Here is a 26,576-nt window from a genome sequence, read left to right as displayed (position 1 = left end):
TCGCTGTAGCAATGCAAGTTGTCCTGTACTGTTGCAAATTGGAAGGCAGTCTTTGCTGATCTGAGCAACTGGCTCAGATTTCCAGTAGGTGCTTCAGAAATGCAGAGTTGTAAAAAAAATTACTAGTGTATCATTCATGCCTTCAGTCTAGGGATTGTTGAAAGCAGGCCCTTTGAATTCTTACAGCTAAAAAGTAAAGTTTGCTTCTGAAGCTATCATGTCTCCTATGCCCAACCTTCTTTCTTCATTAGCATTCAAAGCCTAAGAATAGTTATTCCCTGATTGATTATATCTGTGGTGATCAGCTGAAAGGTAGCAGTCTTGTTATTTAGTGATTTGAAGATGTGAAAAGCTGAGAAAATGCTTCATACCAATTACCTAACTGCAGTGGCAGCAGAGCTGTGGCTGTGCAATAGTCCTGTTTCAGGGAAAGGCTTCAGTTAAGAAGGCAGCTTGTGGTTTATTTCATCTCAGGATCAAAGCAATTTTTTCTCCTTCTGACCACCAGTTACTGAGTTTATACTGTTTTAAGGTCAAATATATGAAGTTCTCTTGACATGAGCAAGAATGATAGTTGTTGCTGGCATACAGGTGGGTCGTATGGCCAGCCTCATGTGTTGTTCTTTGCTTCTGTCTATGTGGCAATGAAAACTGGAAGTTACTTTCCAAAAATGTTATCATCATGTTTCAGACCAGACACAGTTGTCTGACCACTGGTAAAGAAATCATTTGGAGCCCAAAGACAGTAAAAAATTAATCACATCTAGCAAAATGTTAATATAAATATCCCTGTCACCCACCATGTTGGCTCAGCCACAGCACCTTCCTGCATACCTCAGCACCTGTCCCACCAGCACCTTGCATCTACTGGCTGCTGTAAAGAGGACCATTAAGAGGGTGAAGGCTCTGGAGACCCCTCAGGCCCTTTCCTGTTGATGGGCTACAGGGTGCCCATCAGTCTCCTCATGGTCCTGGAAAAGCACCAGTTAGGTGGGTTTGTTTCCCAAGTATTACAAAGAACTTATTAGGAGGACATGGAGACTCCTTGGAAACCTTAAGATGTAGCAGTACAGGCAAACTGGTTGAGGTGTGATTGGCTTTAAATCAACAGTCTTGAGTTTATGCTAGCTGAAGTATTTAAGAGAGAATACAAACCTTTTGATGATCATATCCATGATGTGCATTATTTTCCCTCTTCTTGTCTTAGGGAGTACTTGGCTCATTCTGTCCTGCATAAATAGAACAAATGTCCCACAGCTGGATATCAAATCTCATGGAAATGCTGTACATGGTACATGAGGAGAATGAAACTGTGCCCTACCATGTGTTTTTTCTGAAGCAAGAAGGGTGACTGTTGCTAAATAGCTTTATTTGATCAATTCTATTGCAAAATCTTATGCTGTCCTTTGGATAGATAGTGCTGCACAAATGAGGATCTGTCAAGACTAAAAGCAAGTATGGAAATTATCGAGTACAAATTGTTCCATGCCAGGATTTAGCTCAAAGAATACATTTATGCTGTGTCAAAAGAAAACCAGTAACCCTCATAGGATTACACCAAATAGGGTAAGAAAGCTGAATTAAGCAGTTCTTCTGTGTATAGACAGGTCATTGCTAATTACCTGTGATGGTGAAGATAAGGGAATTCTGCTTGGCTTGTTAACATGCTAAAATAAGCTATGTGACTTCTGTCTGGTTTGGTTCTTCAAAAGTTTCATGTACAACTGCTTTAGGGCTGGAGAGAATATTTCACGTTGTATAATTCACTATAGATGAAACTGTTCATTGGCTCTATAAAAGTGCTTCCTTGGGCAAAGTCTAAGAGAAAGGTCCAAGGTGCCTGTTTTTCTCTTGGGCCCTTTAGTGTGTTCTCAGTCATTATTTGGTCAAAATATTTTGATTTTATTTTCCTGGTGTTTGGGATAATATCTTTTGTAAATCCAGGGATAATTAGGAGAAAAGCTGACTGTGTTAAGGGATTCTCAGCAGGAAAGTAAAGCTTAGCAAGGAAATTAGAAAAGGGTATGTATTAAGTTCTGCTGCAATGAAACACCACTTTCTAAATTTGAAGATACACTTGAAGATACACATAGTAAGTGCTCTCAGAGCGAACCGGTGACAGCAGTTTGACTTAAGAGAAGACCCTAAGAGAGAGACTCATCCAGTGTAACTTTATACATAGGATGTAGCCATCCACATCGGAGCTAATCATGTCACTTCCCTGTGTAGACATCACAGTCATGGGCTTCTTCAGGACATTAACATGTTGGCTTACTTAAGTGCATGTCTAAAGTTGAGATGAAATGTGTGCAAGTATCAGTTCCCCTCCATGAACAGAAAGGGAGTGCTGAATGATTGTTCAAGTGTCTGTAGCTGGTAAAATGAAACCTTATCTATGAGACAATTTCTGGTGTTTATTTCTTCTTTCCAGGGTAGGCACTTTCTTATAATCTGGGGACTTCAGAATATTGCAATCTTTGCAGAATAATCCTGATGAGTGATTAATGTGTGCCAGCCTTTGGGGTGAGGGCTGTCTCTCTGTTTTGTGTTCATACAGCTCCAGGTACAGCAGGGTCCTGCCCCAGGATGGACCTCGTGTACACTACCACAACACAGATAATCAATAACAGCAGACTGAATTAGAACTCTGATCAGTCTCTCTTCCTTCCAATTCTCCATGTTTTAAATTCCTGTGATGTTTAAATGAGGTTTGATAACAATTCTCTGTCTCTCATTCCCCTTATCCCACAGGAGCACATTTACAAGCTGATGAAGAGTGACAGCTACGCGCGCTTTCTGCGTTCAAACGCTTACCAGGACTTACTGCTGGCAAAGAAGAAGGTATCTGTTGGAAAGGACATGCTTGCATCTCTTAGCACGTCTTGATTCTCGCCTGCTGCTTGCTGCTAGTGTGAAAGTGAAAATATTGTTTGCTTTTTTTTTCCTTTAAGAAGGGAATGAACACTTTTATCTTCTTCACTGGGGGCATGGCATCCATGTGCAACAGCCTCAGCATGAGTTTTGGGGAAAACATGGTGATCCGAGGTAAAAGTACTATGGGAAGGTGTTTGTCTTGCACAGCTGTCTCCCAAACTCAGTGTAGGCAATATAAATTGTATTACCTCCTTCTCATGGAAAAGGTGGTATGTGATTTGAGAAGCAGAACCCATCAATCTGTTCATTACTGGTGCAAAATTCACCTATAAAGGTTTTTACCTCCCTAGTCTCACCATGTGATATTCCCTTTGGATGCCTTACCTGCAGCAATTCCCATACTCCTTTTCCGTGCTTTTGTCTCCCCAGAGATGCTTCCTTTTCCTCAGAGACAGGAAATAATTGCAATGCATGTAGTAATCAAAAATTCCAGCCACATTGTCTCACAGGAAATCTGGGTTTGAGCTCTTCTTAGCCTTTTTGATATCTGCATGAGCTCTGCCAGCACCATGATTCTGTCAGGAGCCTCCAGATCAGGGTAGTAAAGGAATAGTTATGTAAGGTTACAACTCCTGTCCTTGAGTCCCCTTGTTCTAAAGGGTGTAGGAGATAAGCTACTGGTTTCTGTGTTTGTGGCTGTGCTCAAATGCTTCCTGCAACTCCTGATTAATTCCTATAGCTCTATGTGTGCGTCTGTGTGCATGTGCATGCCATGTATATGCGTGTATGTCCCATTTGCATTTGGCTCCCAGGACTGCACATAAACTGATTCCTGACTCCTGCAGCCTGAGTGTGTGGTTTCCCATCACCATCTTCCCTGCTGTTTTTCTGCTGCATTCTCTGTGTGCTGCCAAATTACATTGCATCGGCACAATACAATGAAATCCCAGTGGTATTTTTGTCCTGATTGTCATTGTATGCCCTAAAAGCATGCATATGGTGACAAAAGAAGACAAGCCCCTCTGTCTGCTGTGCCTGAGACTACTGGCAGGTGGATTAGCAAAAGGTAGTGGAGGGCAGCAGTCAGCCTTCTGTTTCAAAATGTCTGGTCTGAGACAGCATAAACCAGTGCTGCTTACATTTAGAAGACCTGACTTAGTTCAGAGACTGGGGAATGAAGGAGGTGTGAGGCAAAGTCTTCTGATGGTATAAACCATAAAAGCCTCTGCCATCTTCCTACCCCCAGCAGCTTATGGCCCCCCTACCCCCCAGTTTCCATTGAAAACATGAGGGCACATGTGCTTGAAAGCCAGGAGAGCTTTCTCCTCCCAGCCAAACCCATTCAAACCAAAGGTTTATTTTTTTGCAATCCTTGTTTGCTGTCAGATCAAGCCCTGGATGTGTCAGCATGACATCCTCATCCCCCCGCAAACTGCCGCAGGAGCAGGTTTTGGTGTCATGTTAACGCAACCGTGAAAGTAAGAATCAAGTTTCTTTTAGAAAGAGCTGTGGGTGCACAAGTAAACATATGAAGGCACAAAAAAGGCAGGAGTAAATCAGTGCAGATGTGCTGTTCAGCAGCTGCACATTATGCAGGAGGGGAGTTGGTGTTACTCCAGAGTCTGTAAAGTTCTTTGCAACCACATTACACTGTGTTGGAATGTATTGGAAACAGTAGGTACAGAGATGATGATAGAAAGACATGACATTTCTGTATGCTGAACTACCTGGTCCTATCTTTAGGATGTTTGGTACAGCTTTGAGAGGCAGCCTTTTAAAATTCCTCTGAATAGGTAGAAAGCAAGGGAATGAAAAGAGGAACCCAGTAACACATCAGAGCCTGCATGAATGGAGAATTTGGTTTAGAGCCTGCAAACAAAGTCGTGGATTTACTGATGTAAACAGAAATTCACTGCAGTTCTTTTAAGTTGAGATGAGTACATCTCTCTGAGGCCGGTCTTTCCCCAATGTCATTATCCTCACATGGCTTGTATACCATACTGATGTGACATAGCTTACTTTCATAACTAAGTTCTGTCAGAAGCACAGCATGATGGACGAGGGGTAAAAAGAGTTGCTTGCACTAAGCAAATTAGCTATGGCTTCAGCTCCCACATTAATGTTTTGTGGATAAGTTTGTGTCATTTGGGATCTTTTGCCTTCCAGCACTGGGTTATGGCAAACTGAGAGGGCAGGCAAAAGGGAAAGGTAGACTGTGTGGCTAGAGCACAGAACTGGGAACCATAAAATCTGTATGCTTTCCGTGGTTACCCCACTTAGTTTCATGTGTGAGCTTGGGGAAAAAAAAGTTCACCCTATATCCTCCTCTTTTTCAAAGGGCAATAATAATAGTGACCTGCTCAGCAGAGAGATGCCAAAGCTTGATTAGTGCTTCAAAACATACTTCACATTTCTGGTGTTTGTAAAATGCTGTAAGTTTGAAGAGTTACTTTCTTCCACACCATACAATAACCACAGATGTGAGAGCTTTCCCTGCCTGTTCTGGGAGTACAGTAATGGAGAGAGAACTTCTGGGTTGGGATTGAGATACAATGACAGAATTATGAGGGGAACATATTGTTCACACCACTAACTGATGCAAGACAGCAGACATAGGCTGTGTACAGACCAGACATACATATTTTGTTAATTGGTTTTAGATGTTTTTCCTTCATTCTTCCCAGTGTCATTATTGCGAGTAACCGCAGTATTACTGGCCTGAATCCTGCAGATTCATGGTGCTCAGCAGGGAACATGAGGTTGGCCTCCAGCAAGGGTGTGATTAGAAGCAGTGAGCTGCAGAGGGGAAAAACTGGGCGTAGAGTTCTGCCTTGAACAGAAGGCCTCCTCCCTGCCAGGCTGGAGGAGAGATGAGAACACAGCCCTGTCCTCAGGAGAAATGGCCACGTGCCCAGCCCAACTGGAGCTCTGGGCCTCCATTCCCAACCCCCCTCTCTGCAGCAGGTAGAAATCATGGATCTGCTGAAGGTGTCTGGCTCGGCAATGAAGGGCTGGATGTGCTGAGATCCCTGAGCGACTCGCTGCTTTTTATTTGTGTATCTATGCAACACGCCCTGCTGGTGCTACACAGTCAAGCACTGACCTGCTCCTGTTTCTGCTGATACACTCCTTGCTGCAGGGTACTTACAGCAGGTAATCACCACTGCATGGCCCTCCAGCCCTTCTCCACAGTAGCCAAAACGGTGGTTGGATGTCCTTAGACAGCAGTGATCCACCTGTCGGGACAAGTGCTGCGACAAACCTACTCAGTCAAGGCAAGGAGGCATTTTGGCAGGTGACTTGGCTGCAGAGCAGGGGTTTATTCCCTGGGGAAAGAGCATTGTAGATTAGTTAGTGCACCATGGAAGGGGATGTGAGTGCACAGGAACTTCTGTTAATGGTGAAGAAGCAGCCAGACATGTGCTCTGCTACTTATTTGTGCAGAGAAGGGAGCGAAAGGAACAGAAAAGACCTCAAGGTACTTTCCATTACTCACTGTAAAGGTGAAACAATGACATTGGTTGGCATCTCTGCATTACTGAAGCGGCAGCTGAACTGTCACAGTGCTGGTGTTCATGTCAACCTGGGATGTGGTGGCTTCCTGCCACCCAGCCCTGCCCATAGGCAGGGAAGCATCCTGGAAAGACAGCCACAGCTGTAGTGCAGACAGGCTGTGAAGCCACGGGAGTGAGCCCAGCAGTACTGAGGGAAGAGCAGGTTGGTATTTTCTTGGTTTAGAACATTGTTTTGCTCTCCAGCTGGTTCAGGGAAGTGTGAATTCACCATGATCCTATTCAGATAAACACACAATATATGCAAAATACTCTGGCCACTTGGTAGCACTGTGCATGCCCTTTGCTTTCTCTCTTTGGACAGGTAGATGTGACTGCCTGAGAAGCCCAGGACCTGCTCCTGGCCTTTTCTGAACCCAGGGTCAGGGATATTATTATCCTTTATTTTTATCTGATCCCATTCCCTCCAGAATACAGTATTTTTCACCACATTCAAAATAAACCCCACTTCAAACCCTAAAGTCTCATACCAAAAAAAAAGGATTTAATAGCCAACAAAATAAATCCGTGGAGGGAGGGAGATAGAGAATTTTGTAGACCTTATGTTCAGAAAACTGCTTTTCTAAATGTATTTCCCTAGCCCTTTTCAGATCCCTGGCAAAAAGTGTCAGCAAAGGAATACTTAGGAGCTTCATGCCATGAGGAGCAGGCTCCATTTCAAGCACACACCTTTTGAAGCATTGCTTTTAACCACACCCCCTATTGCCAGCTGCTCTGTATTGCCCAGGAAGGTTTCTGTTGCAGATTATGCCCCCTTCTCAGTCCCATCAGGGCACACATGGCCAGTTTGATTCAGTGGCAGGACTTGAATGTTATAAAGATGCTGAGTAATTTTCTCATAATTTCTTTTAATAGTCAGTGTCAGCTGTTTTTCTAAAGTTTTCTTCTACTTAATTTCCATGCAAGCAGAATCTACACAAAGGAACTTAAAGTTTGGATGGCTGGGTAAATGATTAAAAAAAAAAAAAAAAATTCAGAGGCCAGTCAATAATTAGTGAATGGCATCTATGTGGTGAGCTCTACTTTTCTGTTGTCTGCCTGGGCTGAGAGGTTTTCATCTGATGGTTGTTTTATATTTTATCCAAATGCATATGTCCTTTGCCATTAGCTGATGGAGTCTGTTGGCGTATTTACTGGCAAAGATTGCATCTTTTGCACCTGGGAGGACTGCATGACCTGGCATGCACATATGTTTGTCTGCCCTTGCCCCTTTGCACACCCAGTGTATGTTTGTGTAAAGGCTGCTGTGGCTGCTGCAGCAGGCAATGGCTCCAGCGTCCACACCCCAGGTCTGTTCCCAGGACTGGGATAGGTGTGATTCAGTCTTTCAATTATTTATTTCTTTTTTGCACTTTGTTATTTTTAATTTTCCTTCATCTGGTGTGCAAGGCAGCCTCTCCAGCTCAGTGCCATTCTGCAGAGCTGTGGGCAGGCATTCCCTGCACGGCAGGCAGCCAGCCACACGGGCAGGCAGACAGGAAGAGCCAGCGAGCTGAGCAGCCAGCACCCACACCCACGGACATTCAAACTGCTCAAGCCAGCTCATCACTCTGCAGCCAGCCTGCCTCAGCTGCTTTTTATTTCCCTAGAAAATGTCAGGCTTTGACTCAGAGCTGGATGCTATGGGGATGAGCTTTCCACGCATCCAGCTGGTCCCAGCCTGCCACCGCCATGCCAAATGTGCAAAGCACTGCAGACTGTGCTTTGCAAGGCACTTCTGTGAGCTGCTGGCAGTGCTCTGTGTGCTGCTTCCCCACACGTCCTCAGCTGTGGTAGGCAGCAAACAGCCTTGTGTGGGGAGCCCTGCACCAGACAAGCTCTCAGCACCTCAACAAGGTGCTCGTCATCTTTGAAGACCACCATCCTGCCTTTCTGCTGGGTGGGAAGATGCATCACCTTGCTGGGAGAAAAAACAGAGATTCTAAATTTTGACAGGGAGTGCAGGAGTGCAATGTGGCCTGTGTAGCAGCTCACTCTCCTCTGACCCCAGTGCACACCAGAGCTCCCCTGCAAAATGCAGCTGGGTCAGACACTGACTTTCCAGCCTGCAGCAATATCATACTGCAGACCCCAAGTGCCTTGCTCCCCTAAGGAGCCTTGCAGAACACTCAGTCTTTTGTTCAGGTATTTTTTCTCCTGATATTGTGTCTGTAACTTGGCTGTTGGTGGGTCTTACCACCCCTGCAGGAGACCTGCATAGAGGCCCAGTGCCCAGCTGGGTACTGCTCTCCTCAGTCCTGCTCACTGGGACATGTCCAGCCAAAGTGACAGGAATGCAGCTCCTCTCTGTCACCTCTGCTGTCTTGTGATGTAGGGACACCACTGAGGCTACTTCCAAGAAGGAATCTGTGATGCTCTGAGCACTTGTATGACTCTAATACTCAGCCAAAGAGTGAGGCTGATGTTTCTTTTGCCTTTTCTCTCCTCTCACATCCAAAGAGGGGCAATTAACCCTTGGATTAGTGCATGATAAATACTCCTTTGGGAACCACTGGACTGGGTACATCACTGCCTTCCTTCACTGCCAGCCAGGAAGGCTCCTTTATTCCTTGGTACTTGCTTTGAGGCCTTGGCTCCATTCTCTGTCTGGGCTAAAATGATGTGCCTCTAGCTGTCACTTTTGATAGCACTTTGGGACATCAAAGCTGATTCTGTGGCTTCCTCAATTGGTTTTAAGTGTGGAGGTTGCTTGTTTCTTTCTTCTGGATAAAAAATATTGCTTGTCTTAAAAGGGCCTTATGCTTTGGTCTCATATTTGGTGGTGCAGCAGGGACGATCTGCCTCATTTCTCCACAAGATGCTTAAGACTAACCTTGTAGACATCAGGGAACAGTGAAAGCTATGATAAACATGCAGAAGAATCAAAAGGCTTTGCCTAGACTCAGCTACACAACTTCTCATCCAATTTATCTGGTATGGTTTTAGCTTCTTTATGTCTTCTCTATCGATTTTTGCATTGGTCCTTTGTCCTGGGGATTGTTACTGCAGCTGAATGTGTGGCAGATGGTATGTCAGGTAGGTGCCTCTCCAGTGCAGTGCTTGTTTCCAGTGCATTGTGATGCACCATCATTACTGTGGTTTTCCCTTACATGTAGCTCCTTATTCCCTTCATGGCAGTTTTACTTCCATCTTACCACCCCCATTTTGCTGGTTCACCACATTAAAATAAGTGTCTCTCCTGGAAATCTGCAGAGCCCACAGCTTCCTGACTGCAGTGAGCTTTCTTTTGTAGCATTGAGTTTCTTCTCTTCTCTATAACTATTTTTCTCTCTTAGATATTCCAGCAAACATGCCAATAAATTATTTAGTTCTTCCTTGTTAGTGGCGATTAGATCTCCCTTGTGCCAAATGAACGAAGCGCTGCAGTGAGCAACCTTCTGAGGGATATGTTAATGAAGCCATGATGCACACACTTGTTTTCTCACAGTGCAATTGAATGTCTTCTTCCATATGAATAGTCCTGTACTCCAGGTACAAAAATATCAGTGCATTGAACTTGTCTGTATCTTTCTGTTGTCTTGCAAAGACATGCATATTGCTGTCTTGTGTTTTGACTTACTGGAAATATGCCTCTACTCTTTGGATAAATAGTCTAGGTTTACTGGCAGTGAGTGCAGTGGTGGTTTTCTTCCAGTGCTGTGTCCACTCAGACATTACTTTTTAATATTGTGAAAGCTACTGTGTTTTTTTCATCTCTCTATACAAGAAGATGGAAGCCTCTGATAGCTGTTTGGCAGATGTTAACCAGAATCAGGAGTCCCCGCTTGAACAGTAACAGAAGGAAAATTCAGTGAACAAGAAATCAATACCAACAGCTGTAAGACACAGCAATGCACAGACATATATGGACCATTCAACAAACTCACCGGGGAAAAGTGACATTCTCTGCGAGTACAAGTAGTGAAGTCTCTCATTCTTTAAGGTGTTTTGATTTCTTATGTTTGCTGTTGCAAACATTGATTTCTGCTTTTTACATTTTTTAACAATTTTTTCTTTTTGCTGCTTCCTTATATTTTGCTGCTGTTTTAAAAGACTGCATTTAAGCTGAAGGGTTTTTTTCTGTATTTTTATCTCCCTACTTCGTTCCCTGTTAAGCCAGAGAATGAGCAAGGTCGTAGAACTTCTCTAGAAAAGTTCACTCGCAGCGTGGTAAGTTCCTTTTCTTTTCCCTCCTCCCTTTCCTCAGAACTTCATTTTCAGCTGGGGGAAATGTGGATGCTTGACTTTTTATTTCATCCTTTATTTTTGCAGCTAGCATCTTTACAGCTTCTCTCTTAATACTGTAGCTCATCTAAATAGTAGCTCTAAAGAAGGGGCTGGGGGTGGCGGGGAGAAATGGCATAATGCTCATTCTAGCTTATCATCATTGCAAAACAAATTGATTTTTTTTTTGTCTAGAATTAAATACAAAGTTGCCTTTTTGCTGCATTCCCACTACAGTATTTGTTGTGGCTTTTCCTTGCACAATGAAGTAGAAGAGCATGGTTCTCATAGCTCCATTGCAGCAGTATCTTTTTGGTTCTGTAGTGCATGGATAATGATACCCCACATACATATCCACTCACAGCACTGCAGCCGCTTCCTCCGTTGCCCCAATCTGTCAGTGCTCATGTAAATAGTGATAAAAGTGCGATACCCTTTGCCTCATTTGTGATACTGATACCGGAAAAGGAGCCCAGTCACAGCAAGAAATATGACACTGTTAAATCTTTAAGACAAGGGGACAGCAGGACAGATGTCCTCGCTCCTTGTCCTTCATTAGTCTCCAATCTCCGGTCAGTCTGTCCAGAGTTTGGGCAAGGCCTGCTTGCCCCACTTCCATTCAGGAATCTGTCTGTGCAGCAATTTTTTTACAGAGCAGGAGAAGCAGGGAGAGGGGACAGGACCAGAGGCAGATACTGCAAGTGGAGTGGAGTAGTAGGGATACTGGGCAGCACTGGTTGTGTTTTGAGCTGCGTCAAAAACAGCGTGACCAACAGGTTGTGAAAGGGGATTCTGCCCATCTACTCTGCTCTTGTGAGACCCTCACCTGGATCCACCTCTGGAGATCCTCACCTGCATCCACCTCTGGAGTCCCCAGGACAGAAAAGACATCAGCTGAATCCAGAGAAGGACCACAAAGTTGATTGGAGGAATAGAGTACCTCTTCTGCAGGGAAAGGTTGAGAAAATTAGGTTTGTTCAGTCTGAAAAGTGAAGACTTTGGGGTTATTTAATTGTGGTCATTCAGTACTTTAAAGGAACCTACAAGAAAGATGAGAAGGACTTTTTACAAGAGCACATTGTGACAGGACAAGGGCAAATGAATTCAAACTAAAACAGAGTAGGTTTAGACTGGATGTTAGGAAAAAATCTTTACTGTGAGGATGGTGAGGCACTGGAACAGGCTACCCAGAGAACCTGCAGATGCTCCCTCCCAGGAGGTGTTCAAGGACAGGGTTAATGGAGCTCTGAGCAACCTAGTCTAATAAACAGTATCCCTGCCTGTGACAGGGGGGTTGGAACTACATGATCTTTAAGGTTCCCACCCAAAGCATTCTATGAGTCACACTCTTGCATGTGTGTATATATTTGTATATTTATATGTACACTACATACACACTCATGGCATATAAATATAGCACCTTTGTACATCCTGAGAGAAACAGGAAGGTGTGCAGGTAAGTGTGAGCTGCTGTAGAGCAAATAAGCCGAGAGCAGTTCTTCCTGACACTGCTGTGCTACTGCACAAGCAAACCCAAATGTAACATACAAGGCTTTGTAGTACATCCACTGGCAGACTTCCTGGGGAATGTATTTATATAGCTAATGCATATGCACACATTTAAAATATGTTGATACAAAATATATCACTATGCCCATCTGCATATTTACTACTTTCTAAGAGTCTGCCAGGGAGAGGAGTAGGAAAGATTTTTTTTAAAAAAATTTTTTTAAACAAACTATGCAGAAATATTTACATCGAGTGGTAAATTCTGCTCCCAGATTTGCCAAGTACATGGAAGAGTAACTCTCACTTTACTAGACTGGCTGGGTTTATAGTTGCACAGCCAAAGATGGATTTTTCTCTTGCATTTGATTTGAAGGGTAACTTGACAAGCTGAGTTTGGGATGCTATGATTAGAATGTAAGTAGCTGTAAAGAAAATTGTAGTAGATTGGTTGGTACTTTAGTTCATTTTTGTCTTACTGGTTAGCATGCTGTAAATAGTTTTTTTCATTTCTCTTAATAAAGATATAAAATCTCATCTTCTGATAGCATGGTAGTTACCAGAACTAAGAGTCTGAATTTTTTATACTTTGCATTATGGCAGTTTGTCATTGCCATCAGATGAGAAAATAGTCACTATGCTGACATGTCATAATGTTCTCAGAGGACAGTATTACCAGTGAGAACTTTATGGCATACTCAGAGGACTGAATTAAGATGAAGTTAATTCTGTATGCTCTAGTTCTCCAATATGCAGTGCAGCTCCCTGACTGTGTAGGAGTGAGCAGTTCAGCAGTCCATACTTCCACTGTGCTTTGTGATTGCTCATTACAGGATCATATATTCAAGCTGGCCCTGCACAGGCATGACAAAGTTAAGTGTATGCTTAAGGTTTGGCTGGAACAGACCCCCAGTTTGTCTCTCTTCAAGGGAGGAGCACTGAGCCTATTTTGCAAGCAGATTAATATGAGATCATATTTTCAGTGATGGCTGTAAGAGAAGTCTCAAAACTAGTAAGGGCTAAAAGTTTTGCCTTAAGGAGCCATAATTGAAGTGAAATCGTCTCCCAGATTGACTGAACTATTAATTGCCTGTGGATCTGGGCCACCTCCAGACTGTGCTTCCCTGCCTGGCACTGCGAGGGCCAGTAGCCCCCTGGGAAAAATTTCAGATTTGGCTATAGCATGTGACCCAGCATTTTGGGAAATCACAGAATCACAGCTGGAAGGGACCTCTGGAGATCACCTAGTCCAGTTCTCCTGCTAAGGCAGGGTCACCTAGAGCAAGCTACACAGGCATGTGTCCAGGTGGATTTGGACTGTCTCCAGAAGGAGACTCCATGGCCTCCTTGGGGAGCCTATTCCAATGCTCTGCTACCCTCAATGTAAAGAAGTTTATGGGACATAAGTCTGCCAAGCCGATCTCTAACCCAGCCCTCTATGTCCAAGGGAAGTCTCCCTTTCTCCCTCCTTCCTCTCTTACTTCCAAAGTCTGGGATTCCCAACTTCAGCACTAAAAACTGAGACATTCAGTAACTGGGCCTTCTCTGTGTCTTCTGTCACCAGGACATGCATCTGATTCAGCAGCAGCCCTACATTTTCCCAAATTTTCCTTTTGCTGCTAATGTACTTTAGAAAGCCTTCTTTTTGTCCTTCATGTCCCTTGTCAGATTTAAGTCTCCATAGGCTTTGGCCTTCTTTGTCACATCCCCACATACTCTGACTGTTCCTTCAGTCCTCCCACGCAGCCAGTTCCTTTTTCCACATCCCAGAATCTGTTTGAGAATTATTAGAAGCTCCCTGCTCATCCAAAGGGGTCTCCTGCCCCCTTTGCTTGGTTTCTTGCTCATGGCAGTACCCTGGTCTTGAGCTTGGAAAATGTGATGCTTGAATATTGACCAGCACTCTTGGACGCCCTTTCTTCTAGAGGCCTTCCTTTTACATCATTGTACTCAAATCTGGGGAACTTTGGGGAACATTGCATGTGGCATACAGCCAGAGCAGGAGCATGGAGGTAGAGGTTCATGAGGTTCATGATCCTTTCCTTGCTGAAAATCCTGTACTTATAGTGTTGCTTTCCATATCAGAAAAAGCTGACTTGTAGCCAGAAGACCAAACATGTCCAGCATCTTAGACAGGGAGTCTTCACCTGAGTGAAAAAAATCAGACTTTCTAAGTTTGCCTTTTCTGGTTTCTTGGGTCTCACCATCTCTTGATTGACAAAGACAGGAAAAAACGCAACACTTCAGAAAGAGAAACTAAAGAGAAACAAAAAAGTTTTGTGTTGACAAAGTGCAAAGAGTATTGCAGGCTTTTTGTCTCTTACTTGAGTTAAGCCCCACTTGTGAAAAATCTTACAGGGCTCCAAAACTGGTCTCCTGCACTGGGTCAAAGCTGTACACCTGGTTTTGGGAGCACAGACTTGGAGCAAGTGGAAGTGGTTTTACCCACAGGGCTCCTGCTTATTTCAGTCATAACTCAGGGATTAGCTCCAGACCATTTGACATACTTTAGCAAGACACCATGAAGTTCTGCTAGGCAACCAGAGGCTTTCCACCTTCACATGGATCAATGGGGAATAAGAAAGAGCAGGGCTTTACATGACTTTTTTATACCAGTCTTCAACTCCTTCAAGACCCACTGCCTTGTCTTCCTTGGCTTGATACTTTTGCCCAACAGAAGGCATCTCATGACTAATGAATGCACCGAGTTTTTGCACCAAATCTTTCTGAAAGCCACATCCTATCTGGTCCACATTAAGCATGACACTAAGAGCAAGATTTTGACAGGGCAATTTTCATTGTGGTGATGGTTTACCTTTTACTTCCAGGTCCTTACAGAGTATCAGCTGATACCTTAGTGCAGTAGCCAAAAGGGGGTTGTGCCCACTGTGGTCAGATCCTTCTGTACCAAAGGGCATAGTTTGCAGTGCCTGTCTGGATTCCCCTTGGAGCAAGGGATCATCTGTCTGATCCAGCCCCCAACAAGCCAGGCACCCTCAGCCTCCTCAACTTACCTGACAGAAGTCTGAAGCTGTGATGTCCATGTGTTTCATGGCAGCTTTGTGGTCCCAGAACCAAACGTGGTCATCAGTCATCTGGTGAGCATCAAAGGGCCACATCTGCATGGTAGAGCAGCACAACACTACAGAGCACATGCTGCCCAGCACTGCTGGAGCAGAGGGGTGGCAGATGTCTTTTCTCCTCTCTTCAGATTTTGAAGAGTCCTCACAAATACATAGACAGCACAGTGGTAAGATAAACATCACAGTACCTGGCCCCTTTGGCCCTGTGTCAGGCTCCCATGCTCTGGAATCACAGGTATAAAGCTAGGCTGGCACTTCATGCTCTCCAGGGTGCCCTGGGGAATGGTCGATATCCCAGAGCTGCAGAGCTGACAGAGCTTGGGAGCTCTTACTAATCCATCTCATTTCAAAAAGGATGGCACTGCACATGGTGGCAGGTTTATCTTATTACAATTTTCCTTTTGAATACAACAAGGATTGACATTATGAAAGCAGAGTTAGCCTGTCTTCTCTCCCAAGTGAAGATAAATGGCATCATAAAAATCAGACACCATGTATCATATATGTTATAAATAATATCTAGTATTGAGGTAATAACTTAATTTTAAAGACACACATACACACAAATCCATATATCTACATCTCTCTCTTCTGTCATATTTCATCATCTCACTAATTAAAAGGAGCCTGCTATACTATTTTTAGCCCTGCAGCCTCAGCCTAGCTGTTTAAACCACTGTAGTTTCCCATCTGCTTTAGAAATTATTTAATAATCAGATAGACAGAAGCTTAGTTCTCATAAGCTGAGATGATCCTTCAGGGCCAAGTGTAGAAGGAAAATATATTTTAATGAGTACATTTAGGGGAACTACTGCTGCTTTTTGTCTCACAAAGGAAGCCACCAAGCCTCTGCCTAACTTGTGCTGGTAGCCATTTGCATTTAATAAAGGAGGAAATAGGAGCAGGCTCCTTTGTTGCATCTTAAGCATTATCTCTGAAAGCAGCAATGGGTATTTCAGCAATAACAGGGATTAAACCTACGGATACCAGCCTCAGCAGGTAACTTAGATAAGCCTGGGATGTCATACCCAAACTTGAATTCAACCTTTCCTAAAATGGCTATATTGCAGGGAAGGAATTTTCCCTGGAAGAAAACAGGTGTTAAAATTTCTGACTCAGTGTCCAGGTGGTGACTCAGTGCCAAGACCTCAGGATTTTATTCCCAACTGATATTTCTTTAAGAAAAAGGCACACCCACATGAACCACTTTTTAGAGGATAAGAGTTCTCAGTCTTTGTGTTTTAAGGGACAAGAGAGTGACCACAGCAATGATCTATTCTTTAGGCAGAATTTTTACAAATTCTGGCTGAGCTGACGGATGTGGGACACTGTTACACATTATATTCCTGGACTGGAAAGGATCTTTACCTGAAGGAGGCAAAGAATCTCTTGTGTAAATTCAATGCAGTGTTGAAAGAAAATAAGGTGAAGGATGAGATGGTCTGTGTTCAAGCTGTGTTGGAAGTAGACTTTAGATTAAGGATGTAAGAATAAGGGTTTTCAAATGACCCTTCTTCAAAGAATCCTGGACATTTTGGATGGAACATTTTGCACAGCACATCAATGAAGATTGAAGATTGTCTCAGTTCCCAGACACAGGTTAATAACTGCATCGACAGACTGGCCCAGCTTCATTAACCATAGCATAGGCAGAAGAAGAAGCTGGGAAGCAGGAGTTGCTGTCATCCTTGTGTTAGCAGCACCAGTCTAGTGATTTTGTATTTTCACCCAGAGGCATTGTAGGCAAAGTCCCACATGACATCCTTAATGGCTGTGGAGCCAGTGCTCCAACTGGGTTTCTCATGCAAGGATAACTTTTCCGGAAACTGGAGATCTTGTATTCAATGTATTTATCATGCTCAGTGCCCAATATGCTTTTTGTCTGGAGCCTAAAATGCCCTCCTCCTCCTTGCAGTGATGCAAACTGACATTAGCATGGTAGCATTTCCTTTGCTTTAGTTTTCTGGTATCTTTTGGTAATTTTATATTGAACAACTCTTGTTTCAGGATGTAAATGCATCCCAGTTCAGTGCCCAGAGAAATCCACAGTTGCATATTTAATTTCAGTTCAATATGTATCAGTTCTCTTGCATTATATATCTGTGAAAGTTTTAGTTTCTACCCTGATTGCCTGGCTGTCCCTTCCTTGATGTTCTCAGCTGTCTCCCAGCTCCATGTTGTCACTTCTGTTTTTCTCTGCTGCTGCTTCCCCATCTTCCTGACCCTGAGCTTAATCCCTTGGCCACTGCTACTCATGCTCTTTTTTATGTCTTCTTGGTTTGTGTACTGTTGGATCAGAGTCTCAGTCAAACTCAGTCCTATTCTTAATTCATGAGTGTCATGTCACACATGTGAAATGTGTTGATGGAATCTTATCTTTCTCAGGTGAACTGTGTGATGTTTTGCACAGCTGTGTCAGTGTGACATATTATAAATAGTAACCATGAAAGAAGTGAAGAAGGTGTAAGGCTGGAGAAAGAATTGCTGCCCAATGTCATCTTTTTAACTAGTTCCTTGATAATCTCATAAAGCTGTCATATATTTACCACTTTTCCCACTTTTTCACTTTCCCAGCTCTACCAGCTTGCATAAATAGATCACAGCATTTGAGAATATGGAAAGTATTCACAACCTCCAATAAAGACAAAGGTTTAAGCCATTATTGGTAGAGAATAGCGGTTGAAAAAGTGGAAAGTATAAAAAGATGATATACTGAGATGCTGGTGAAGTGGCTATCAGAATAGATAGCAAGAAGGGAAGGGATACAGGAGTGGATTCCAAAGTTTTTTAGATTTGTCATCAAGAAAAGACATCTGGGAAAAGGGTTTTTTTATCATTGGAGGGTATTTTACTTTAAAAGAAAATTTGCTCACTTGACTACTCCAATCATTACACTGGCTTGTGCTGAGAAAAGGAACTTGCATTACTGAGGTGGTGGGAAGCATCAGAATGTACCCAAAGCACAAAGGGGCTGCAGCCCATGTTTGCAGCCTGCCCTGTGATTGTTCCCATGGTGTGACAGCCAGTCAGTGTGCACAGCTGGGGCTGCAGAGGGCTGCATGCATGTCCTGCACAGCACACGCACTGACTTGCCACTGCAGGCAGGGATGTACCATGCCTGCCCTGGATATTGTCATGGTACCTTACCTGGTTTGGTCAGGGGTAAGTTGCATGTGTCACCTGTATGCTGCACAATCTGCTCTAGATACAGGGTTTCCTTTAAGGGGTAAGTATTCATTGTTTCTAGTAAGTATTCTAGCTTCTAATCCTTCACTTCCTAAAAGCATTGCTGTGTCGTGCTGCTGGCACAGGATGGCAGCTTCCTTTTGCCCCTGCAAGGGCAAAGTGGGTGAGTGATCTTTGTGCATACTATTTGTGAAATTGCTTGGGGACCCTTCTAGATGAAAGGCACTATAGAGAGTTCAAACACACCATTAATTTGCTGTATTTTATTTGAGCCACACACAAATCCTGGAAGACAAAAGCAGGTACCTTCTCGCAGCTGTAACAGGTCTAACTGCAGATACTAAACCATGACCTTAGCAAGGTGTTTGGGAGGGAGGGTGTGCTTAGCCCCTGCTGTGATTTCAGCCAAGTTTATTTTGATACTCCAGAGAGATTTGATGTTTCAGTGGTGCATCCATTTTCCTCTGTACAAGACATTTACATATCTGGTTCCCAGTCGTGCTGAAAGCTGTCAAACAAGCTGAGTCCTTTGCACAGCATCACACCCTGCCCTAGAGACAGACCAGCAACATTCAGTTAGGGCATTTCTGAGGTGGCTTGAAAAAGCAGTCTGCTACACCATTGTGTACTGGCTGCAGTGATCCATCTGCTTCTCTGTCTTCCTGGGTTTGTGTCAAAGGGAGGAAAATATGCTTAATCTGCAGTCCACAGACAGCTTCAACCAATGCCAAAACTGGTTCAGTCTTAGCTATAAGGAGCCCAGACTGTACCACAAAAAAAAAAAAAAAGAGGATCTTGTGGTACTGGTGGGATGGTAGAGGAGGGCTGCAGCTATTATGAAGCTGTGCTAGGAGTGGGTGAATACAGAGATCCTGGTTTGTGCCATATGCAGTGGTGTACTGGTTTTTCTCCAAGCAAAGTGCAATGCTTCATTTAGGAAGCATAAGAAATCCTCAAAACTTAAAATGGGAATAGATGATGCTGGTTTTAATTGGACTGAAGCTCTGAACTGTTCCCATAAGAGATATGAGCTAGAAGAGCAAAAAAGCAGTATCATATGTGGGAATGTAACCCATGGTGGTCGAGTTTCACTGTGATGGGCAGGAATGGCAAGAAGCTCAGGTAACTTGTCAGTCACGCCTTAGAAAAGGAGTGGGGCCCACTCTGCAGGAATTTGGGAGTAACTCATGAGACTGTAGTGGCTGGAACAGGTGAGCATTCCACATGCTGGGAGCATCTGGCCCCACCTTACCCTCTACAGCCACTTTGCAGCACCTGTTTTCAGTTTGTGTTAGTGTGTAATTGGTGGTATTGTCTGCCACATTTTGTGTGTTAATTTATGTTACTTATGTTCATAGTTTGTATGTCTGTGTTTATTTTGTGTTGAACTAAGTTATTTTCCAGTATTGTTTATGTTTTTAATTCAGTTTCTTATTTAACTTCATTAATTTATGTTACGCTTATCTTATGTTGACAATGTATATCTTAATGAAAAAATCTAATAAAAGGATTATTTTTTAAAAGGCACAAAAATAAAGCTTCCCCAAGCTCTGTATTGTAATATAACATTGAAAACCAAACAGTGCTGGCAGTGCTAGGGCCATCACAATCTCTTCAGAAGTAAAATTTGGTTGCAGGATGTTGTTTGCCCACTGCCAAATTTCTTGCAGTATGTTAGCTAACAGATAGGAAAACTGAGCATTGCCAGTGATGATGTGGAAAACCTCAGATTCAAACCAATGGAAGGAGAATTATCTCACCTCCACTGGAGATGCAGACCAGCCCCAGTTCTCTGCAAAGGGGGATGGGGCAACAGTGCTCCCCGTGAGATGACTTCTCTTCCAGGAAGGTGATGCTTCTGTCTGGAGCAGATTGGGCAGCAGGCTGGGAAAAGGAGAGCCCTGAACACAAATGAGGGGTAGAAAGCAAGAAGTGGGGCCAGCTGTAACAAACAAAGCCCCAGGCTGGTGGGTGGAAATTGTGGAGGTGAGCAGTCAGCTTGGTCTGTACTGACATTGCACAGGGGAGCCTGTGCTGCCATCTCTCCTCTCTCCCCCCGCTGCAGCCACAAAGCTCATTATGGGATAAATCCTGCCTGGTGTTCAGGTAAGTTGTTGACAACCTGCATGGGAGCTCAGGCTTGTGCATGCTGGGGTGGGGAATGTCTGCATGCTGAGTTGCACTGTGCTGGGCAGAGCATAGCAACATTCTGTGACGCCATGGGCACTGGACAGAACTAAACTTTCCACTTAAAAATATTTTTAAAATATTCTCCCAACTATGCAAAGTGCTAGTTTTGGCCGATAAAAGCAAGGAGCAAGATGGAAACTCTGCTGGCTCATACAGTAGGCTTGAAAGTAGCGCTGTCCCTTTTTTGCATCAAATTCCAGACACCCTTTTTTTCCTTCTTACTTGGTTTCTTGGCTATGTTAAATTGCTGAATTTTGCTTCATTAAAATAAATGCTGATTGCACTTTACACTTCAGCTTAGCAGCTGCTCAGCAAAGGCTCAGCCACTGAAGATGGTAACCATCTCCTGTGACCTGCAGGTTAATCTTTATTGCAATGGGCCTCAGTGAGCCCTGATGGTCCACAAGTGCTGAGATCCAATCCTCTGCTGGACATGCAGCCAAGGAGTTAGGATGGCCACATACTTGGAAGTCATATTCTAGGGGACATTTTCATTAGGTTTATTAAGAATTCCCTGATTTTTTTCCTTAGGATACTCCAGATCCAGATTTTACACTGTCTTTAAGAAATGGCTCCAGTCATGGGGGTGTTCAAGGGCAAAAAAAAGAGCCAAACCAGATTCATTCAGCAGTGCAGAGAGAACTGGACATTACCAGATGCAGTGAATGTCATCCTTGCCTGTAAGCTGTGGAACAGCTCAATTGCTTGCAGGACATGAGAGAGAAGGAAGCCTTCCGGCATCCAAGACAACACACAACATATGCTGTACAACATATGCCCTACTGCTTGTGCTGTGCTGTTTCAGTGACAACAGTCTGGGCTTTTAATTGTTGTAACCCTAATTAGTAGTGACAAATATTTTGGGACTGGAGGACTTAGGATTTCTTTATAGGCTTTAGACTCCATGTAAAAAGTTCACTCCTTACATCCACTCTAATCTTGCCTTAAGTTATTCAGCATATACATGTGGCACAGTAAAAGAAGCACTGAAGTGTGCTGAGCTTGAGATGGTACACTTTCCAAATCCCCTGCCAGCCTGGCTTAGATGAAATTTCTCCTGGAAATACAGCAGTTGTTGTTGACATTCTCTTACAGTGGGGAAAGGAGAGGTAGAGACAGCCGCTGGTTTCGTGCTAAACAAAGATGCATGGAAGGAAAACATAATTTATTTTCGTTGAACCTTTTAAAAGAAATTAGGTGTTGCTTGTGCCAGACTTTCACATCATAATAATTGGAAACATCCTTGCTCTGTCAGATATATCCCCAAGGGAATTCCACCCGTTCCATGTGGTAGGGGAGACCCAACATGCTCTCCCAGACCTGAACTTTTTTGGCATGTGTTGTACCCGGTTAAGAACTATTTCAGCCACCTCCAGCTTTCTCAGAGCAGCCTTTCACCTGACTGACTCAGGCCCTCACACAATGCAGCCTCAGGGAAGGGTTGTGGGATCACAAAGAATACAGGGGTGCATCTCATTTCTGCTGTCTCAAGGTGGACACAGGCCACCCTCTCAGTTACGCAGACGCCTCTTTTCCGGACACTAAGCAATGACACTAAAGCATGCTGTTGCCATCCTGGACTCTTTGGCCATGGACGCCCTCTTGGCAAGCAGGGGCAGGCAGGTTTGGATGGACTGGCTGGGGGTCCTGGGGAGAGTGCTGGCTGCCTGCGGGGTGAGACGCTGCCCTATTCCAAAGAACCCATTGTGTGTGATGCACTTACGTTTTTCTCAGTCAGCTGATGCAAACTTTTGTGTCTCTTGAAGGGCTTTGTGCCTTAGAAGCCCTGCAGGGCTAAACCTGAAAGAGAGATACCATGGGCCAGCCCCTCAAGTGGTGTAAATCAGCAGCACTTCTGTGAAAACAACTGAGTCATGTTGATTTATATCAGCAGGTGGATTGCAGATCCCATCCAGCTTTTCCACCTGTTATACACTGTTTTACTCCCTTCTTGTTTATTTTAGTAATAGGAAAGAGATACCAGTTTTCCTAATGAAATGCAAATTTTTCCTGATCCTCTTTTATTTTAATGAGGAAGTCTAAGATGAGAGAATCCTAAACTGAACATCTGCATCCCACCCAAGCCCAGCCTGCAGATATCTGTATCACTCAGACCCATATTGTGAGGCTGACACTTGGCCCTGCATTGGGTTGAAACAAAATCCCCTACACCAGTATGCCTCTAGTTGGGGGTTGAACATTACAGCACTTTGGCTTGTAGTAAAAAATGTCACAGCATTAATCCCTTTATGCAATTTCAGGGATCCTTTTGCCATCTGTCCTAACACAGAGGTGAACACAACAGCCAAGCAGACAACATTGCTGCCTGCTTCTTGCTGTCTTAAAACAGAGCTTCTTGCACCCATCTGTTTGCATGTCCCTGTCCATGAGGCCGTTCCCTGGCACAGTTATCCTCACAGACAGACGGGTTTTGCACAGGGGACTCATCCCAGCCTGCAGGCGGGAAGTTTGCTGCAGTTCCCAGGGTAACGCCTTTCCCATGAGACAGGGGAGCTGCAGATGGAGGCCACTGCTTTTCCCCGCAACAAGACGCAGTTTCCACTGGGAAACCCAAGAGCAAAGTTTCGCTCTGCGCAAATCACGGCCATTGGCTCAGTTTCCAGCCCACCACCTTCTCCAGGGCAGCCGTCCTCTCTCCTCAGCCTGGCCCACTACCGGTGTTTCTCCTTCCTGCTTTGAACACAGGAATGTTGACATGGGGGATGTGGAACAGTGTTTGCTCCTCAGCCCTGCTGGAACGTGACGCAGGGAGCTGGCATAGCCCCAAGCCACCTGCCTGTGAGAAGATAACAAGAGGAGCTGCCTGTCGCAGATTAGTTAGAGTCTGACTGAATAGGCATTATATAAACCAAGGATTATTTGTTTGGTTTTTTTTCACTAAGGAACTACCCAAATATTGGTGGAAACTAACTTTTTTCCCCCTAAACTCAGCCACGTTATTCTTCCAGGAATTAACATCCATATCTTTACCTTCTTCTTCCTATAAATAGGATTCAGGAACTGGTAATTCCTTAGCTCTCTCTCTGGTATTCCTCAAGAGCCACAAAATGACAGCCTTGGTCTTAGCCCCCCCAAGCCATGTTGCTCTGCAGAAGACTTGGCCACTCCCTGGGGCAGCACTAGGCCAACCTTTACAACAGTGCATTTAAAAATAGTGATAATCAAAAATTTGATTTATACTGCAAACAACAAAAACCAAAAAAACCTGCGTATCTTGAATGGTGTGTCTGCAGAACTCTGGGATGGAGCTGGCCATTCCCATGCTGAGCCCTGTGTGTGAGGCACAGAGCAATGGCTGTGGGCCTCTCCTGCCAGGCAGGACAGTCGGCACAATGACAGTGTTTCCCTCAGCCAGCTGCTGGTCTACAGAACACAGACAGATTAGGCTGTGTGTGCTCATGCAGCTGAACAAATTATTTGGTGAAAGTCACACATCGCAGTAATGAAATGCCACTTCTGTAGGGAACAACTACATCCTCCTGGAATAGCCCTATGTGGAAAGAGATTAGAAATCAAAGGGAGGTGGGAAGTGTTTGTCTTTTCCTAGAGTGTTAACTTGTTTAAAAATATTTATTTCCAATAGCCTGCTAATTTTTACATTTCAGAATTTTTTTCTACATTTTATGCTTACTTTTTTTCACTGAATAATCAATTTCTCTTGCTCTTTTTGTGGCTCTTTCTTTGAAACAGCAATCAGTAAGACTTCCTATTGCAAAGGAAATCTTGGCTAAATATAGTAATGAAGAGGAGGTTGTTTAAGAGTTGCTAGATATTCTACAACTCTCTGGTATTCCGTGAATGTTTATTTCATGCAAGACTTTTTTTTTTTCCTTTAAGAAAACCATAATTTTTAAAGAGGAAAGTTCACCAAAGAAATACAGCAACTAGTGCAATACCTGAGACAGTTTTTCACTGTTATATCAGCAATTGCAAAGCCGTCAGTATTCCCTATGTGGCTATACCCTGTCTGTAAATGGAGAACAGTGGCTGCAGGTCCGTAAATAGGTCCTGTAGGTCCTTTGCTCTTGAAAGCAGGTGTTGCATGGTCTAAGTTAGGGCAGGAGTTCAGATGTGCAGGTGACCTTCCTTCTTGCTAGTCCTTGGTCCTGCCAGTGGGAAAGCTCATGTGGATGACAGCAGGGCCTGAGCAGGGCTGCCACAGCCACACTCTTGCATTGGTGGCTTGGAGGAGAGCACAGGGACAGCAGGGAGGCCAAGCAGGAGAGAACGGACACCAACTCATGAGGCAAGTGACCAAGGAGTGTGCCAAGGTGAGTGACAGCAGCGCAGGAACAGGCTCAACTGTTTCTGAAACTACTTTTTTCCTAGACCTGCTTGTGGTGGATGCTGTGCAACTGATACGGATTCACAGACTGTGAGAGGGACATCCAAGTTTTCACAGCAGCACTGGCTGTGCATCCCTCCCTAAGAGCTCTACCCCTGTGCTGGGTAGAGCTCTGCACCAGCAGGACAGCACGAGTAGCAGTGAGTGTAGGACAGGGCTTTGCTTTTACCAGTTCCCATGAAACTGGAGAAAGAAAATATCTTCAGCGAGACCCAGGGCACATCCTTGAGTGATAGCCACTGGACATCATTAGGCACAACTCCTCCTTGCCAAACCACTTTCCTAGGGCAGAACTGCAGGCACATGAAATTCTAGAGGCAGGCTCACCCCACCTGCCTCCCTTGTCAGGAGAGCCTTGTGCCCCACTCTGGGGGAAGGCCCTTGCCCCTCACTCCCAGAGAAACCATTCCAAGACATCACTTACACCTCTGGATCTCTTCTGTCTGTTTTTCCCTCCCTCCAGGGAAAGTCTCTGGCAAGCAAGCGCCTCACGGGCCTGATGCAGTCCTCCTGACAGCTCCGGCCGACCGCCCCATGGGAGAGACAGCTGGGACCACTGCCTGGGACGGGGCATTTCGGGGAGAGCAGGTCCCTGCTGGGGAGACAGCCTGAGCAAGTGGAAGCAGAGAGCCACACGCCAGTGGAGCACCTCTCTTCACAGTTTACACCAACACTTCCCTGTCTGCACAGCTCCTTAAGGACCCTGAGCTCTGTGCAGGTACTTTGTCTCCAGCTGAGGTTTGGAGAACACTTCACCATACACAGGAGGTCAACAAGGCGAGGGCTTGCTGTTTCGTTATTTAAGGAAACAGACCCAACCACAGCTTGGGGAAAGAAGAGCTGAGAGAGATCAGTGTTTTTCCACATCTCTTTCCTCCCTGGCACAAACATGACTGTAATAAGATGGCGCCGCAATCTCACTTACTCCCTTTCATGTGGCCGTCTGGATCCAATAAAATATCTGGATATTTTAGCTGGAAGCTGCTTCTCCTTCTCACAAAATCCCAAATGCATTTCACCTGCAGATTCACTGACTTTAACTTGGTTTTTCTTTCCTATGTTTCTCCTCCTTTAAAACAATGGGGGAAAAAATTAAGAAAGGCATTAAGTTCATCACCCATTGTCCTTCCAATAGCATGTAGCATGTCCAGAGATGATACCAGATCCTCAGCTGAAGTGAGGAAAGCAGGAGTGGTTTTCATCACCTGAGGATCTTCCCCCTTGAGTTAGACTGGTCCTGGTGCAAATTCTCTGACGTTGGCGGAATTGTTCTGCATGTGTGCGTAGTGCAAATGTGATCAGACTCTGCCTGATGCTCAAAAAGTCATGTTTGAGATGTGCAATGCACACACACACACACACACACACAGAGTATTTAAAGTGAGTTGGTTTATATTTCATTTAATTTTCTATTTATTTAAGATTTTGCATACCTAATCAATGATGGATGTTCAAACTTTTCTCCGAGCAAACCAAACAGGACTCCAGCTCTTCCATTGGAGAGGGCCAAAATCCATTCACTTGTGTCCCGGGAAAGGCAACTCTGTGGGCAGTGAGGAGGGAACTGATGGTGTGAATGGACAAGGTGCCAAGTGA

The 26,576-nt window shown here is 44.3% G+C and overlaps 1 protein-coding gene across 1 annotated transcript in view; it reads left to right on the top strand.

The window, feature by feature from the left end:
- Positions 1 to 26,123, top strand: part of RGS6 (regulator of G protein signaling 6) — a 245,645-nt gene extending 219,522 nt beyond the window's left edge. The window contains exons 16-18 of the mRNA XM_030949741.1: positions 2,752 to 2,841; positions 10,542 to 10,595; positions 25,444 to 26,123. Of these exons, the coding sequence (XP_030805601.1) occupies positions 2,752 to 2,841; positions 10,542 to 10,595; positions 25,444 to 25,494 (195 nt within the window). The 3' untranslated portion in view covers positions 25,495 to 26,123. The remainder of the gene's footprint in view (positions 1 to 2,751; positions 2,842 to 10,541; positions 10,596 to 25,443) is intronic.
- The last annotated feature ends 453 nt before the right edge of the window (positions 26,124 to 26,576 follow it).

Source organism: Camarhynchus parvulus, chromosome 5 (genome assembly GCF_901933205.1).
Source record: "Camarhynchus parvulus chromosome 5, STF_HiC, whole genome shotgun sequence".
Classification (NCBI taxonomy): Eukaryota; Metazoa; Chordata; class Aves; order Passeriformes; family Thraupidae; genus Camarhynchus; species Camarhynchus parvulus.
This window is presented reverse-complemented; position numbering and strand designations above follow the sequence as displayed.